Source organism: Bremia lactucae, linkage group LG1 (assembly GCF_004359215.1).
Source record: "Bremia lactucae strain SF5 linkage group LG1, whole genome shotgun sequence".
Classification (NCBI taxonomy): Eukaryota; Oomycota; class Peronosporomycetes; order Peronosporales; family Peronosporaceae; genus Bremia; species Bremia lactucae.
This window is the reverse complement of record NC_090610.1, coordinates 12856468-12872376: the sequence shown is the minus strand read 5'-3', so window position 1 is coordinate 12872376 and position 15909 is coordinate 12856468. Positions and strand designations below refer to the sequence as shown.

The following is a 15909-nucleotide window of genomic DNA, read 5'->3' as shown; positions in this document are numbered from 1 at the left end:
TCCAATCTCTATAACTTTTGGTAGAATGTTGGCAGTCTCTATGGACTTCGTTTTCGGACTTCCCGAAGACGATCACGAAAACAATGGAATCCGTGTTTTTGTAGATAGATTCAGCAAATGGTACATCTTGCTGCAGCACCAGAGTCGATCAAGGGTCCGGGCTGTGCCCGTGTCTTTATCGACACGGTATTCAGACTCCACGCTTTACCCCGTGAACTGGTCTCCGATAGAGATCCACGGTTCACGGCGCAGTTTTGGCAGTCCGTGTTTCCTTCTCTCGGAAAACAGCTGACTAATTCAACTTCTGATCATCCGGAGACAGATGGTGCGTCAAACGCGTCCTCAAAGAGTTACTTCGAGATTACGTCCAATCGTATCCGAATTGATCGAGTTTTTACCGATGGTCGAATTCGCTACAATAATTAGGTGCATGCGTCTACAACGCATACAACGTTCTTCGTGAATGGTTACGCCATTCACGCATACTCACTCAATTAGAGGAATCCTCTTGTTTAAGGGGGGGGGGCATTCGCACGAGCAAAACCAATTTTGGCTCATGCTCATCACGAATCGATGCAATCGACATCGAAAATGAGAAAGATCTATTTTCCAGTGCGCTTTGTGCGCACTGGAAAAGACAAAACAAACGAGTCGGCAGAGGATTTTCTGCTGGCTCGAGATTCAGCAATATGTTTCGTAAGAGATTCCATTGTTGACGCAGTGGACCGTGAGAAACGGGGCGCAGACAAACATGGAAGAGCAAATGATCTTTCTTTAAAAATTAATGACCTAGTACTACTCTCTACGGTAAAATAAGCTAAGCGTGTAGTCACTAATGTGGGTAGCAGTAAACTACACCCAAGTTCATTGGGCTATTCTGTGTGCTGCATCGCAGAGGCAATGCGTACACAATAGAATTGCCACGTAGGATGCGAACGCATCCTATGTTTTACGTTGGTTGGCTCCGCCCGTACCATCAGTACGTGGTTTCTTCCAAGGACGGATCTGACCACCCTTTTCAAGAACCCCTAAAAGATTCTTGTGGTCACGAACTAGATTTTCATGCTGATCTGGAGATTCTCATGTCGGGTCCAAAGATCCTCGAAACCGCGATAAGCTGACGACAGCTCATAACGATAGCGTGATACTTCCTTCGTACTCCAACATTGAGTACGCACGCTTCGAACGGTCTATCAACCGTTCCATACGGTGAGCCTGCACCGTCTGTTCCAACGAGTGACGCTTACCACGCTCGTGATCAAGACCCTCCTCCAATACATGGAGGTAGTGGTCGAGTTTGTCGATCTTCAACTCTAAGTCCGACACATAGGTCGGATCTAATTTTCCCTCCCCCACCACAACCATTGGTGGATTCCCACGGTGGTCAACATTTTCTTGTTGAACGTATCGTAAACCACCATGATGTGAAGGGGCAGCGAACGAGTTATCTTGTTCGCTGGCGTGGTTATCCACCTTCACATGACAGCTGGGAGCCTCGTTTCCAGCTGATTGCTGACGTTGAGGGCCTCGTCCGTCAGTATGACGAGACCCATCCGATGGATCAGAAGGTCCATCTAAGAACACGCGCCCCTGGCGCCTGTAAATCGATTGAAAAACGTCAATCGCGTCACGCATCTCGATGCGAGCCCTTCCCCAGGGCGAAGAAATGGAATAAAATCCCCTTTCACCCGTTTCGTGTTGTCGACACAACACGGACAGGGATCACCCCTAGTGAGGCTTGAAGTCCTGCCTCACGAGACAACCGATGCAGTTTAAATCTTGCACTGGTTGGAGTTTGTTGTTCAAATTTAACGCGAATCGTGTTAAGTCTTTAAGGCCAGGCTTCGCGTCCAATGTCGTTGACATTGCGAATAAACGCGTTCCAGGCTTGCATCAACGAGCTTTAATGTCGCTTGTTGTTGCCACTAAGACCATCGATGCTTAATAAAAGCATCGAGATAAAATTTCTCAGCGCGAAAGTTCTTCGCGCTGGGATCAAGGCCATGTAACTTTGTCGCAATAAATAAAGGATATTTATTGTGAGGAGTAGCCTCTCCAGACAAGCTACTGACTAGGCGTTCGGGCAAAAGCCACGGCTTTTTCTCAGGGGCAAGACAAGACATTTTGCTGTCTACGCTCCCCTGAGTGGTACCCACTGAAGCAAGGGTTTTGCAAGAACTTTTATTACGATGGCTTAGCCATCGTTTCACCACGCACAGAACTATGTGTGAATAACGGCACCGGAGACGGCGCTGGCGATGAGGAATCATCCTCGTCGTCGTAACCAAGCATGCTTTAGCAAATGCTATTAGCACGTCAAGCCGATCGAGCCCCGTCATTCGAAGTCTCATAGTCAGCCGCCTGACGATGATCAGGCGACTGTTCTGCTATCCCCGAGTCGGCCATTTCGTCCGACTCGCATTCAAAGTCGACCTCCAAAGAGGGGTCGCATTCACGTGGTGTCTCACCACGTGTACCCGCAACACCTAGCGTTGCAGGAGAAGATGGTACTACGGCAGACGAAACGTCTGCCGCAAGAGACAATAATGCGTCGCCCGCGGCTGCATGTACCGCAGCTGAAGATGCCGCACTATTCGCACATCGCTTGGACTTGTTAACTATGCGATAGAATTAAAAATGATGATTCTGACCGATCAACATCGTTATCAATTTAAGTGGTGTAATAGTGACCACTCTTTTCAATGACAGTCAGAGTGATTGTCGTTTAAGGGAGGGGTGATGTAACGGTGTATCGTTACATGAAATTAATACTTAAAGGTTGTTAATTAATATAATATCTAAAAGGTAGATGAAATTTGAAGAATATTACTGACGTAGTAATATTCGGAAAGCTTATCCATTGGTAGATATAGGCTATTATATATACTTGCTCCGCGGTCCAGCCAGCGCTGGACGCGCGCAAAGAGAAGGACAGATAAAACTTTATTACATGTTTTGTTACAATATATAATTACGTTAGTAGAAAATAGATAGAAACTGAAGAACTGGATGATATTAATACAGTTTACTTTTAACCCTCTTTAAAGCAATTGTTTTAAAGAGAGTCTTCCTCTGCACGTACTAGTGTACGTGAAGTGACGTGAGGCACCAATCGCACTAAACTATCCATTAATTAATAGATATAGACCATTATATCTAGTGCGAAGTGGGCTTGTACTGAAGCAGTACAAGTCGGCAGTGCTCCTTTACACAATTACTTACTTAAGTAGTTGACCATCCCTTTAGGTACACAAAGCATACTTAACGGGGGGATTGTGTGACATAGGGCAACTTCAGCCCGTTTCAGACATGGTACGGCTGCTAGATCTGCAGTATTTTGCATATATTTAAATTTACTGCTTGCCCAATATTGCACCACTTCTTAGAATTGCGAATTCGCTTGATGCGGCTGTTATAAAATGTCACACCAAGTGTCCTTCCTTTTCTTTTACATGATGAAAAAAATGTTTACAAATTAATCGACTGTTCTACTTCTTTCAGCTAGACATGAAGATAATGTCGGCTTCAAGCAGTCTGGCAAGTCGCTCTCATCCTTTAATGCGTGTCTTTTGTCACAAATTATAATTGTTTCAGGTATTTCACGTAACGCTGTTATACAATTTGCTGCTAAGACACGAGCGACGGCGTCCATGGTGGAGCCACATTGAACCAAAATTAATGCTAGGTGCGCTACCGCTGCAAAACAAAAGTCACATGGAGCAGGTGAGTTGAGGCTAAGTTACATTTTGTTGTTGAGCTGAAACTAATGCCATATTTTCTGTAACGACTAATGGACGTGCAGCTGGTGAAAGGCGAAGGAGTGAAAGCTGTTGTGACCATGAACCAGCCCTTTGAATTGTTGCCAAATTTGATATCAACGCCAGTCTCACCGGGTTTGATAATATAAATTTGGGCAAATTTGCTGCTGAGATTAACTTATTGACTAGATTTTGTCAGAGGAATGGAAGAAGGCTCGGATTGCTCAGTGTTTCGGCCCGACAGACGACTTTTCTTCACCATCGCTGGAGACACTTGAAAGGTTCGTACAATATTTCGATTATGCCTAAGAAAGTAGCCCTTACGATTTTTTTGTGCGCAAGATGTGTAAATTTCGTTTACGAAAATGTTATACAGCAAAAAATTACTTATGTGCACTGCAAAGCTGGACGTGGTCGGAGCACCATCGTAGTAGTAGCCTTTCTGGTTCAATATCGCAGTTTAAGCGTCGAGGAAGCTTATCAATTTGTAAAGAGCAAGCGACCGCACGTAAGACTGCATTCAAAGCAACGTCGTGTCTTGTGTGAATTTGAAGGAAATCATCGTCTGCACACTTTTGGCGGGAAAGCTTGACCTATTTAAACTTCCGCGCAACTACATAGGGTGCAAGAAAGAATTAGGAGGAGACGTTTACAGTATATTGCGAAAAAAAAATTAAACTAAGTAAAAGGTATAAATGCCTTCGTCGTTTATAGGTGATTTCCACTCGAAGCCAAAATTTTTGGCAGTGTCCAAAACGTAGTCGATGGAAACGTTTCGCTTCGTGTAAGCCAGCAAAAACTCTGATGCAATCTTGCTAACGCTAAGTCTACTTTGATAGCTTGGCTTCATTAAATGCTTGGCTGTCTTAAAGAGTGAAACTACGTGCTCCTGTTCATAAATAACATCGGCACCCAAGACAATGTCAAACTTGTCGTCGAACTCGTCCAAATTCACGCCCCAAAGGAGCTTGCGGCACTGTACGCGGCCCTCCACGCCATTAAGCTTACAATTGGCACGTAGGAGCTCAATGGTATCATCATCACCGTCCGTAGCCACAACTTGCTTATTCGTAAGGTGTGAGGCCAAGATGCTGATTAGGCCGAGGCCACTGCCAAGCTCGATGATGGACTTGCCGGTAAACCGGCTACGATCCTGGTACATAAATTCACTCATAAAATCGCCTGCGCGCCAGAGTGTAAGCCCCGTGGACTGCAGCGTTTGGCCAATATCCCGGCGCAGGCCATTGAGACGAATAATTATCTCGGCATCAGCCTTGTCTCCGTTCTTGCAAAATTTAAATTCAAAAGAGTCTTCTTTGGGCTCAATGTCCAGCGCTCTCTGGATGTCCAGACGCACGTCCGAAGAACAATCTTCGATCGAAATACCTTGCTCGATGGCAAATTCGTGTAAGGCTGCCAGCGTCGCACCAGATAGTGTTAATTGCTCGTCATGGCTGTCGCTAGTGATGTTCATGGAAATTAAAATTGGAAGTCGAGGCAAGATTATCATTGGCTGTTGGACTTTATTAGAAGCTTGTATTGAAGGGGACCACACACCCTTTTCGGTGTCACCCCCCTTTAAAAGTGCTGTTAAAATAGGAATTTGCTATTTCCACCCGCCCAAGTTGCTATTTCCATCCAGCCAAGTGGAATCTGACCAATCAAATTACTTGCTATTTGCACCCACCCAAGTTTGCTATTTCCACCCAGTCAGGTAGTAGTTATATTGGTTCTTTTAAAAAAATTCCCGCACTCATATTTGACATCTTTATTTTGTACCACTGCATTGTACGCTTCCAAAATTTCTGGACGCGCCAAAGAAATCGCTTCTACTTGAAGCATGGAGTGTCCACGAGCATTTAAAGCCATGTATCCGACCGTGACTATATTGCTTCCTTTCCGAAACAGTCTGACAAAACTTGTAAACGCTGTAATCGATAACCTCAACGTTTCACTGCGTAATAACACCTGCATCGGTCGATCGTCCTCATTGAGAGCTAACTGCAGCGACAGAAAGGCTTTCCCATTACTAAAGCGACGAAGTCGCGTGAGTACACCCGTCACTTGTACGTACACTTTTTCGGGTTCAGTGTAGTGTTTGCGTGCTTCAGCATTCGCTTGCTCAAAATTCTGTTCAACTTGGGATCGAGCAGCTGCGCTGTCCACAACAACAAGGCTACCAGCAATTACGAGCTCAGCTTGGCGAGCTTTAAGCTTTTCTTCGAGCTTCACGGAGGTCTCGAGAGCACCATCGTGAGCAGTAATTTTATCGTCTTTAGCGTCAGTTACAGCATTGGCAATTATAGACGGCGAGCGCTTGTAGCAGCAATAAATGTACACTGGGGTACTGGACAATTTTGTCCTGACATAAAAAGAATGCAAAGTGTACTTAAGGCTTGCGTGAGCAAGGTATTCTTTTTTTCGCCAGTGTTTTCGTGGTGTAATACACACCAGCATCGCTTGGCTGAGGTTACGAATCGGTGAAAAGTTGAACTTATTACACGCAGATGCGAGCTGGTCTATCGTGCGATATAATTGGCGGAAAAAAGACGACGTTGTCTTGGTACGACGACGAAATCCACGAGAAATGAAATTCATGTCGAGAATGCAAGCAATAGAAGCAGAAAGACCTTCATTCTTAAACGTCACGGTGATCGTTTCCTGGTCGTGATTGAAAATGCTTGGTACCTCGCATGCGGACTGAAGAATAAAGTGGCCACATGTTTCGAGTTTCCAAGACGTGCCTATCGGTCCAGATGCTGTGCCCACAACACACTTGTTAAGCTTTAATTGTAGAGTCGTGGTGCGTTGGTGACATTTTTTATGAAACACCGTCAAGATATGCACATTCGTGAAGCCTTCCCGTAACAACGCATCCACTGCCAAGTGTCGAGGATGCCAATCAAGTACAAGCAGGGAAGTATTTTTTTCAATGTGAGCCGCAATAGTGTACATGGATCTGCTGATCACATCTTCTTCAACTCCGTTTCCTGCGCAGTTGTCGGAGGCATGAGGGTATGTATAAACCTCGTTGAGAAAGTCGAGAACTTTGTCACGTCGTTGCTCCTGCTGTACTGCAGTTATTTCTGTTATTACTTCGGAAGCAGATTTAGACAAATGCACCAGTTTTTTTCGGACACAGCCTTTCATTCCATTTGACCTCAATGAAAGATCCGCAGGAATTGTATCCACACGACTTTTATCGTGTGTCGAGCTATCACCCACCCACAAGCGAATCTGCTCTCATTATTATAAAGAAAGCCGATAAGCTACAATTTCCATCAATCGTGTACTAGTTTACGTACTTCACGGTGATCTGAGAGTACGCTAAAGTCGTCATACACAAGATCTGGATAGCGGCCAAAGAGCCTCTCTTGCATGCCGTACCAATTGCAACATGGCAAGGTGACTACACCACATACTCGGTCTGCCTGCACCGCACCTAGCGCCTGGTCGAGTGCGACGTGGGCATGCACTAGTACGACAATGACTCGTCGTAAAATGATCCGAACATTTTCGATTTTATTGCATATCGTGACGAGATTCGATATATTAGCCCAGCCAATTGTACGCTACAGCATAAAGGTTTTGTCGTGATTGTAATTATTGCAACAAATTGTGTATTTTATTAATTTATTTTACCTCGTTTGGTCCTTTATCCATGGCTGGGTCGACACTGAAACATTTCCATCCTCGCATTCGAAATGCGAACAATGCAGCCGTGCGTGCTGTAGACACATATGCACGCGTAAGAAAAAGCATTTTTTTTGCCGATAGGAGGAATGTCATTTAACCCTTACGAGTATTGCCGTCTCCAACAACAACGATTCCGTCGTCCTTGTCACTTGAGGATTCAGAACTATTGTTGTTCGAGCTCTTGGGCTCAATATAGCGTCGAACGGCATTGAATAGCGCCATGCTCTAAGGAATTGTCAAATTCAATCGGATGCATGACGAGATTATGATAGTACGGTGTGTACCTCTGTAATCTCTTTAGCGTCTGGATACAAGCCATGTTGCAGCAGTTCAGGCGCACAGTTCAATTTTCCAATAAACTCGTTGAGATAGCGCAACGACACAGGAGGCTTTGATAAAGTTTTATTTGTTTGAATATCTGGAGAAGCCTGGGGTGGATAGCATAGCTGCCATCGCGAGACGTGCCGGATTGACGTCATTTGTGGTCCTTAAGAATATTCGATTTATTACTATTATATTTAAAATTGCATCGACAAAATGATTGTTTTATAATTAACTTTGTTTCAATAGAAATGACGTCATAATTTGATTGGTCAGATTCTACCTGGAAATAGCAAACTTGGGTGGGGCAAATAGCAAGTAATCTGATTGATCAGATTCCACGTGGCTGGGTGGAAATAGCAACTTGGGTCCCTTAAAATATTCAACTATACCAATATAATAAAGAAAGGACAGCTTTTCCAGTACCTACAAAATTGTACAGTTTGTAAATGGTTTTAATCAAGGTAATAAAAAAAAGTATTAAAATATACCAAAATTATTAATAAATAAAAGAAATATACCACGCATGTTTAATATACGTACGAGTATTCACAAGCTTGGGATCATGAAGAGATATGATTGAAGGCGTTGCTGTTTAGCTTTACTATAGAACGAAGGAAACTACAAACTTGTATTCAATCATTCGCATTAATTTAATACATATATTCTGTTTTTATGGCGAGGAAAAACCCAGTTTTGGATTTAAAACCTCTAATTGTCATGCACTACGTACTAGAGATAACGAAGCATACAATCATGCGTCCTTGCTCGGGCAGGTCCTACGATTATGACCACATTGAAGGCAAATTTCGCACTTTCTGATTTGGCGCTAACCAATTCTTTCACGACCGTGATTTAGTAACGGGACGCAAGAGGTAGTCGCACGAACAAGCGATCTATCGTAATAGACTTAATCGGTAAGCTTCAATCATACGCCATCGCACCCCCGCAAAGCCGAGACCACGGCAAAATTGGAAGCCATTGCTCGACGAATAGAAACGCCGGAACTGCAAAAAGCGCGATACGTAATGCTTCTGATTGACTACTAAAAATCAAGTTGACAGAGACGTAATTTGTTTTTGCATGGGGTGAAAAGAACATTTCCCTAAAGTTAAGGAGGTTGATTTAAAACAAGTTTGTAGTTTCCTTCGCTCTTTAGTATAGCTAAATAACAACGCCTTCAATCATATCTTCATGATCCCAAGCTTGTGCGTACTCGTACGTATATTATACATACGTAAAACATTTATTTTACTAAGTAATTCTTTTGGTATTTTTTTTTATTATTTGGTATATTTTTTACGTGTTAATTATTTTGGTATACCTTTTATATTCCCTCTAATTAAATATTGGGAATCGTTAATCTTCCCTCCGTTTTTGGTAAAGTCCCCTCAGTTTAAAATTGGCTTATTCTATGCATAGTGCTTGTAATGGGGCACACATCGGTTGGAGAACCGTTGTTGTGGTTCATTTACTTTATGGGTAAAATACGCTTTTTTCTAATTTTAAAATAGTTAGTTACTTAAATCCCATTTATTATGGTTAATAAATGTGGTCGCCGCCAGATATAAATCTGGCGGCCAAAATCTATTTTAATTAGCTAGGGTAAGATTTTAGATTTAAATAATTAAATAAAGTTCAGTCCCTTCTGATCTTAAAGCTTTAAGTGCCTTCCTAAGGCTTGCGCATTGATCTGTAAGAGATAGAAGCCTTTCTAAGGTATATCCTCTTGAGCACTAGTTGCCACTTGGTTCTACGAACCCTGAATCCCTTGAACTAGGATTCCTTAAGCTTTGATAGCTTGTACGACTCCCTGAGTTGCTAAACCCATTAGTTCAATAGAACTAAGTGACTCTCTGAGTCTGAAAGTCTTCCTCTGACTTTAGGAGCGAGGTAGCTCCGCTACACCTGGTAGCACTCGTAGTCAATCTACGCATGAGTCTTTACAAGACTAATTTCTCAAGAAAATGGAAGAGGTTCCAGAATTGCCAGAAGCGCAACGCGCCGCTTATGACAAGTTCAAAATCTTATTCGGGCTTGAGCACGTGGAATTTATTATTTCCCAAGGACCAGAGGTCCTTCGGTACGAAGCCTCCCTGATCGGTCAGGTACAGGACCATTTAGCGGCATCTATGCCAACCCGGTACATCTCTGTACCTGACTCAGAGCCGAGGGCTCGCCTTCTAACTGTAAGTGAAGACATTTGAGGGAAAAGAGGGAGAAAATCTCCCTTTCTGGATTAAGCAGATGGAAATGTCCATTGATTCCGCCTTGTTCTTAACAGAACGACAAAAGTGGCTATAGCCATTTCCAAACTTGGAGGTAGAGCCATGGAATGGGCACTATCGTGCAGCACGTCCATAAACGACGTTTCCCTCATGGGATCGCTAAACAGCAAATGACGAGCATGTTTGCACCGCCTGATCAGCATGCGAGCACGGCTCCTAGCGACTCGACAGGGTAAAAGAACCCTAGGGGACTTTGTCCAGGAGTTGAGAACTCTCATTGCATCTATGCATCAAGACCCGGTGCAAGAAGCAATTGTTGTAACAATCTTTGGGGGACTAAATGAGGGCGTTACCCGGACGGAATTATTCCGATTTCATCTGGCTACGTTCGAAGAGGCAGTTGCCTAGCGCTACGCGCCGAGTTTGACTTTAAGTCTGCTCGCGTTAGCACGCCTGTTTACCGAATAAGCTCTTCGAGCACATGGGTACCGTCTAATAGAGCGGAACCTAAAATTTTTAGCCTCGTTGAGGAATGAGAAGAGGCTCTTCAAGCTGTGGAATAACATAAGCCCATCCGTAGATGTTATATGTGCGGAAGCACGAAACATTTACGCCCTGCCTGCCCTCTTCGAAATTCGCGTAGAGCTCGAAAGAGCTCCAACTCCGACCTATACCAGAGATCTGGTACGGTGCGGGAAAACGTCGATACCCAGTAGGTGCGGGGTGCCCTACTGGGGAAGACCTAGGCTCTGTTGAACCTCAAGGAGGCGAGAATAAACAGAACCTAGCCCCAATTAGCTCGGTGCTCAATGGCACGGGGCGAGAGTACAGGCCTGGCTTGCTAGTCGCTCAAGCGACTGTAAAGGGCTTTGATAAGCCGTGGTCAATTTAAATTGACTCAGGAGCGTCTTGCAATTATGCTCGAGGCCTTTTTCTTGAAGGATGTCAACAATACGTTGAGGCGCTTAGAGCGCATGAAGGTGATACAATCACTGTTCGCTTAGCGACTGGGACTCGGGGCACTGTCCCCAAAGTTCCATTGAACTTAGGTATAAAGTTTCTGGACTTTGACAGTATGGAACGCTGTCTCGTCCTTATTTTGGATTCGAGATCTCATCCTTGGTATGGCCTGGTTAGAACACCATGAGCCATGGATCGATTGGAGGTCTAAGACCCTTAGGCGTCACGCGCATTGTTCTTTGCAAAGTTTTGTAGTCATGAACCACCTTTGCTAGGCAACAAAGCGCTATTGGCGCGGATCATTGAATGCGTTTGTCAATGTTTTAGACATTGGCATGTCTGAGTTAATAAACTCTAATGTTAAAAACATTAATTCTGAGCCCGACTCAGCAGAAATAAGTGAAACGGCACGTACTCCGTCGAGTGACACTCGTTATAATAACGATTCACTAAATGCTGAAAGCATTGTTGGCCTAAGGCCGAATCATCAAGGGTGCAATATCCCTGAGATACGTGGAGTGGCACGTCGAAGTCCACCGAGTCTGGTCGGCAGAGGTGGCACCATACTGAGTGTCAATAGTGACACTATTGGCAGTTTGCCAGGGCATTTAGGTCAAACCCTCCTAATGCACGTGAAGCGACACGTAAACGTTCGCTCAAAAAGGAAGTTGTATTGCCTAACTCCTTGTCGGATGACAAATTAGACACCATGTCTTGTATAGAACCAATACAGACTGGAAAACTCGGGGACGTGAATGTCCCGGCCTCTAAAAAGCGTATTTTTTCCACTCCAAGACTGGGTGGACACGAAGCGTGTATACCCTCACAAAGTGATACGAGTGAGCAAGTACATACGCTTGTAAATGGCGTAACCAGTAAGATTGAGGGGAAAGTTAGCCTTGCGGCAATCCCCTCGTTACATGCTCTTTTAGAGCAAGACGAAATGTCTATTGATGAGTGTGCGGTCGAGCCTTAAAAGCTGGTGACTTATCTGAAATGGCGGTCATTCGACGACGACTAAGTTAAATCCATCGTCACCTATGGACGAAGCTGTCCTGAATGACACAAAAGCTGCACTAAGTGCGTGGAGTGGGTCATCGACCTTTAAAGATCTACGGATCCATTTTATTTCTTGATTAAGGAATTCCAATATGTGGTGTGTACCAATCCACCATATGTTTTACCTCCGGATAGAGGTGTTCGTCATGAAATTGACTTGGTTTTCGGGAACCAAATACTGTGTGTCTCAACACAATGGCCTTCACCAAGGGAGCAGTGTGACGTCATTGACGATTTCTTCCTTGCTAAGCACGAGGCTGGAATGGTACGAGAGAGCAAATCTCCTCATTCGACACCGACATTTTGTGTCAAAAAGCCAAATGGTAAATGGCGCATTGTACATACTTCTAATAAGCTTAATGCTGCTACTATACCAGCACAAATCTCCATTCCTAGAAAGGATGTTCTTTAGAGCAATATGGCGGGATGTACAATGTACAGTGCACTTGACTTAGTCGATGTTTAGTACCAATTGCTCATGCGAGCTAGTGATATCCCGCTTACAGCGGTTAGCACCCCAAGCGGCTTGTTATGGTAGTGGCTGGTTATGCCACAAGGGCTTTCCAACGCCCCGGCAACACTTAATCGTCTAGTGACGCAACTGTTTCGCCCTCATCGAGGTTATGCACGGACTTATTTCGATAACATTTTTGTCCATAGTCGTGCGGAGCAGGGTCGGTCGGATGTGGAAAACCCTTTAGACCATTTGCGAGCAGTGCTCGAGTGCATGCGCACAAACAAATTGTATGCCAATGCATCTAAATGCATTTTTGGCGCAGACGAAAGTCCTTTTTTAGGATGCTTCATTGGAAAGCGAGGCCTTAGAGCGGATCCCGCTAAGGTAAAAGCCATAGTAGATTGGCCGTTCCTAAAAACCAGTATTTAGATAAAAACCAGTATTTGCGTAAGTGGTTGGGTCTCGCCAATTATTTACACAAATATAACAAAAATTACGCTGATATGGCTACGCCATTATCTAATAACCTTAAAAAGGATGCGGAATGGTGCTGGACTAGCACCGAAAATAATGCTTTTCGAGCAGTTAAGGATAGTCTTATCCATGCCCCGATTCTGGCACTGCCAAACCCAAATTGGCCTTTCAGTGTCGTCTGTGACGCATCAGATTTTTTTTTGCCATTGGCAGTGCTCTGTTACAAACAGATGTTGATGGGCATGAACGTGTTACTGCGTTCGAGTCTAGACAGCTTAAAGGTGCTTAAAAGAGCTACCCAGTTCATGACAAAGAGTTATTTGCTATGAAGTATGGTCTCGTCAAATTCAGAGTTCATCTGCTCGGCTCTAAGCCGTTTGTGATTTATACAGATCACGCGTCGTTACGCACGGCGACCAAGCCGCCCCATCTCTCACAGAGAATGGCCCGATGGCTATCCTTTTTTTGTGGAATACAACTTCGAGGTGAAGTATAAACCCGGCAAGCAAAATGCTTTGGCCGATGCATTATCACGCAGGCCGGATTATGAGGTTTCTCATTTGACGACTATCTCGTCACCTATTCATGAATTAATCCGTTCGGCTTACGCCAAGAATGAACAGTGTGTAGCTCTGCTACGAGCTTTAAAGAACTCGGATTAGGGTATTAAATTGCCGGCACGTTTGCGTGCAAGGTTACATCGATTTTCTATCGATAACAACCTGTTGCTTTTTTTTATTGCACAGACATCGCGGACCCTCCGCGTGTCGTTGTTCCTCATGATGAGGATTTGAAGTACCAGATCCTCAATGAGGGACACGATACTGTCCTTGGTGGTCATCTCGGTAGAGAAAAGACCTACGGCTCTATAAGCCAGAGTTAATGGTGGCCCTAACTTTTTAAATGGGTCAGCACATATGTTCGCACATGCGAAACGTGCCAACGGGTTAAACCCTCGGCACATGCTGCTGCGCCACTAACGAGTCTTCCCGTCCCCATAGGATGCTGGGAGTTCATTAGTATGGATTTTATTTTGGGGCTGCTGAAAGATACAGCCAGGACTCCGGTATAGTGAGAGGGTACAGCTAAGCTGTTTATCGATCGCGTGTTTCGACAACATGGTTTGCCAGTGACAATTGTCTCTGATCGGGATCCCCGTTTCACGGGTAAATTCTGAAAATCAATTTTCCGAGTGGTTGGCACCAGATTGGATATGTCCACTGCGGACCATCCGCAGACCGATGGTCAAACCGAACGTGTCAATCGCGTCACTAAAGACGTTTTACGCAGCGTGTGTGCTCAGACACCAAAGCGCTGGAGCTTCATGCTCCCAGTGGTGGAGTTTGCGTTCAATAACGCTTTACATGCCTCTACAGGCTATACTCCGTTCTATGTCAACGGTCTCACTCACCCACGCGTTCCATTAACGGTACCACTGCGTGGTTCAGGGCTTGGTGGGGGAGAATTAGCCGATAGGCTTGCTAATATCAGCCCTATTACCTTCGGAAACAAGTAAGCGAGTTTCTCGCGACGCGATAAGTGTCTTAGAACATGTAAGGGATACGATGACTGATAGCCAAGGCAAACAAAAAGAACAAGCAGATACCAAAGGCAGAAGCTGTATTAATTCTTTATATGGTCGGAGACCGAGCTTTATTAAACGCTTAAAATCTACCTACCAACTTCGTTTCCACGGTCTTTAAGACCAAATTGCGCCTGTGCTTTATTGGACCATTTACGGTCGTGGCCAAGAAGGACCTAGCTTATACGCTTAACCTTCCTAGCAAGCTGCACACACACCCAGTGTTCTACGTTTGCTTGCTTAAACCGTATCGGTACCCTTCCCACGTGGACTTGAAGGCGATTGCGCCGTGACAGGCGGTCGTGCTCCAGGTTGCTGTATCCTCACCAGGATGTCCAGCTGGTCCTTTAAACGAGGCTGCTGACGCTCCAGCGATAAACGACGGCCCCAAACCACCTCAAAAGAGCTCTCAACCCGAGCAAGGACCTCACGAAGAAGTTGCTTCTCGTGCCTTAGAGCATAAATGCTTCCATCGAGATTTCGTTCCCTCCCGCGCTGCTTGATGCGCGGGGGAACCTTCGATTTTACGTGAAGAAGCCTTTAAAGCTACGTCGTCGTCTAAGGGCCAACACCAGCATCTGGTGAAGTGGCTAGGGTACTCCTCTTCTGAAAACTCTTGGGAGTTTCAGGTACCTCTTTGGCAAGATTGCCCGTGCGCCGTTGACTTTTGAGCTCCAGGCTTAGGGTCAACTCGCGTCAAACGACGCTTTCCACCACTAGACGTAGGATTAGGTGGACCTATAGCCCCAGTGCGTCTTCGAATCCATGGTTGTACGATCAACCGAAGCACTGAAATATCGGCTAGGCCTTTCTTCGTTTTGTGGCATAAATGCCGAACGTAACTGGACTTTGGCCTTAAGCTTGGCGAAATCAAAGCGAAGCTTTCGTTCCAACCGAACATCAGCCGCATCCGCAAAATCTCTGATATTGTAACTATTACGGAGGTGGCGGGCTCGATGAACTCAGTTCTCAAATGAGACTATGTTTTCACTCCTTGTTTCGTTTGGAAACAAAACGATCGGAATCTTCCTCATTGAGGTCACCGAAGCCCCACGGGCTTGATCACGAAATCGCGTCAGATACTGACTTCGCTCATTAACTTTGGCGTAATGTATTGCTCATGAAGAGCGTCGCGAGTAGCGATCTCCTCTGGCGCTCTCGCCGTTTCACCGGAGGTCCAGCTGGCCAAGCTGTGACCCGCGATCTCTTTGAGACGCTCGTCCATGGTTTAATCAGGCACCGGTGCAATTTGGTCTTAAGACCGCAAAAAGCTTTAGAAAAACTCGGTCTCCGACCGCAAAAGAATCATATCAACTTGTGCCCATCGCTTGTTCTTTCTGTTAGTCTTGGCTATTAGCCACTGTGTCACGCACA

At 45.0% G+C, this 15909-nt stretch overlaps 2 protein-coding genes across 2 annotated transcripts; one reads left to right on the top strand and one right to left on the bottom strand.

Annotated features, from left to right (window-relative positions):
- Positions 1 to 3428: 3428 nt before the first annotated feature.
- CCR75_000692 (uncharacterized protein) lies at positions 3429 to 5209 on the top strand. Its single transcript, XM_067958798.1, has 5 exons — positions 3429 to 3537; positions 3595 to 3723; positions 3803 to 3893; positions 3958 to 4039; positions 4101 to 5209. The coding sequence occupies exons 1-5, from the start codon at positions 3508 to 3510 to the stop codon at positions 4348 to 4350; spliced, it is 582 nt and encodes a 193-aa protein (XP_067814785.1). The 5' UTR covers positions 3429 to 3507; the 3' UTR covers positions 4351 to 5209.
- CCR75_000693 (uncharacterized protein) lies at positions 4432 to 7933 on the bottom strand (the record flags this gene model as incomplete). Its single annotated transcript, XM_067958799.1, has 6 exons — positions 4432 to 5271; positions 5538 to 6995; positions 7064 to 7330; positions 7401 to 7486; positions 7559 to 7679; positions 7739 to 7933. The coding sequence occupies 6 exons, from the start codon at positions 7931 to 7933 to the stop codon at positions 4432 to 4434; spliced, it is 2967 nt and encodes a 988-aa protein (XP_067814786.1).
- Positions 7934 to 15909: the final 7976 nt, after the last annotated feature.

Excerpts from the sequence above, each read along its gene's own strand:
- CCR75_000692 (XM_067958798.1), top strand. The coding sequence starts at position 3,508 with ATGAAGATAATGTCGGCTTCAAGCAGTCTG. Across the intron at positions 3,538-3,594 it reads TGTCGGCTTCAAGCAGTCTG|GTATTTCACGTAACGCTGTT; the intron begins GCAAGTCGCTCT and ends TAATTGTTTCAG. Across the intron at positions 4,040-4,100 it reads TCGCTGGAGACACTTGAAAG|ATGTGTAAATTTCGTTTACG; the intron begins GTTCGTACAATA and ends TTTGTGCGCAAG.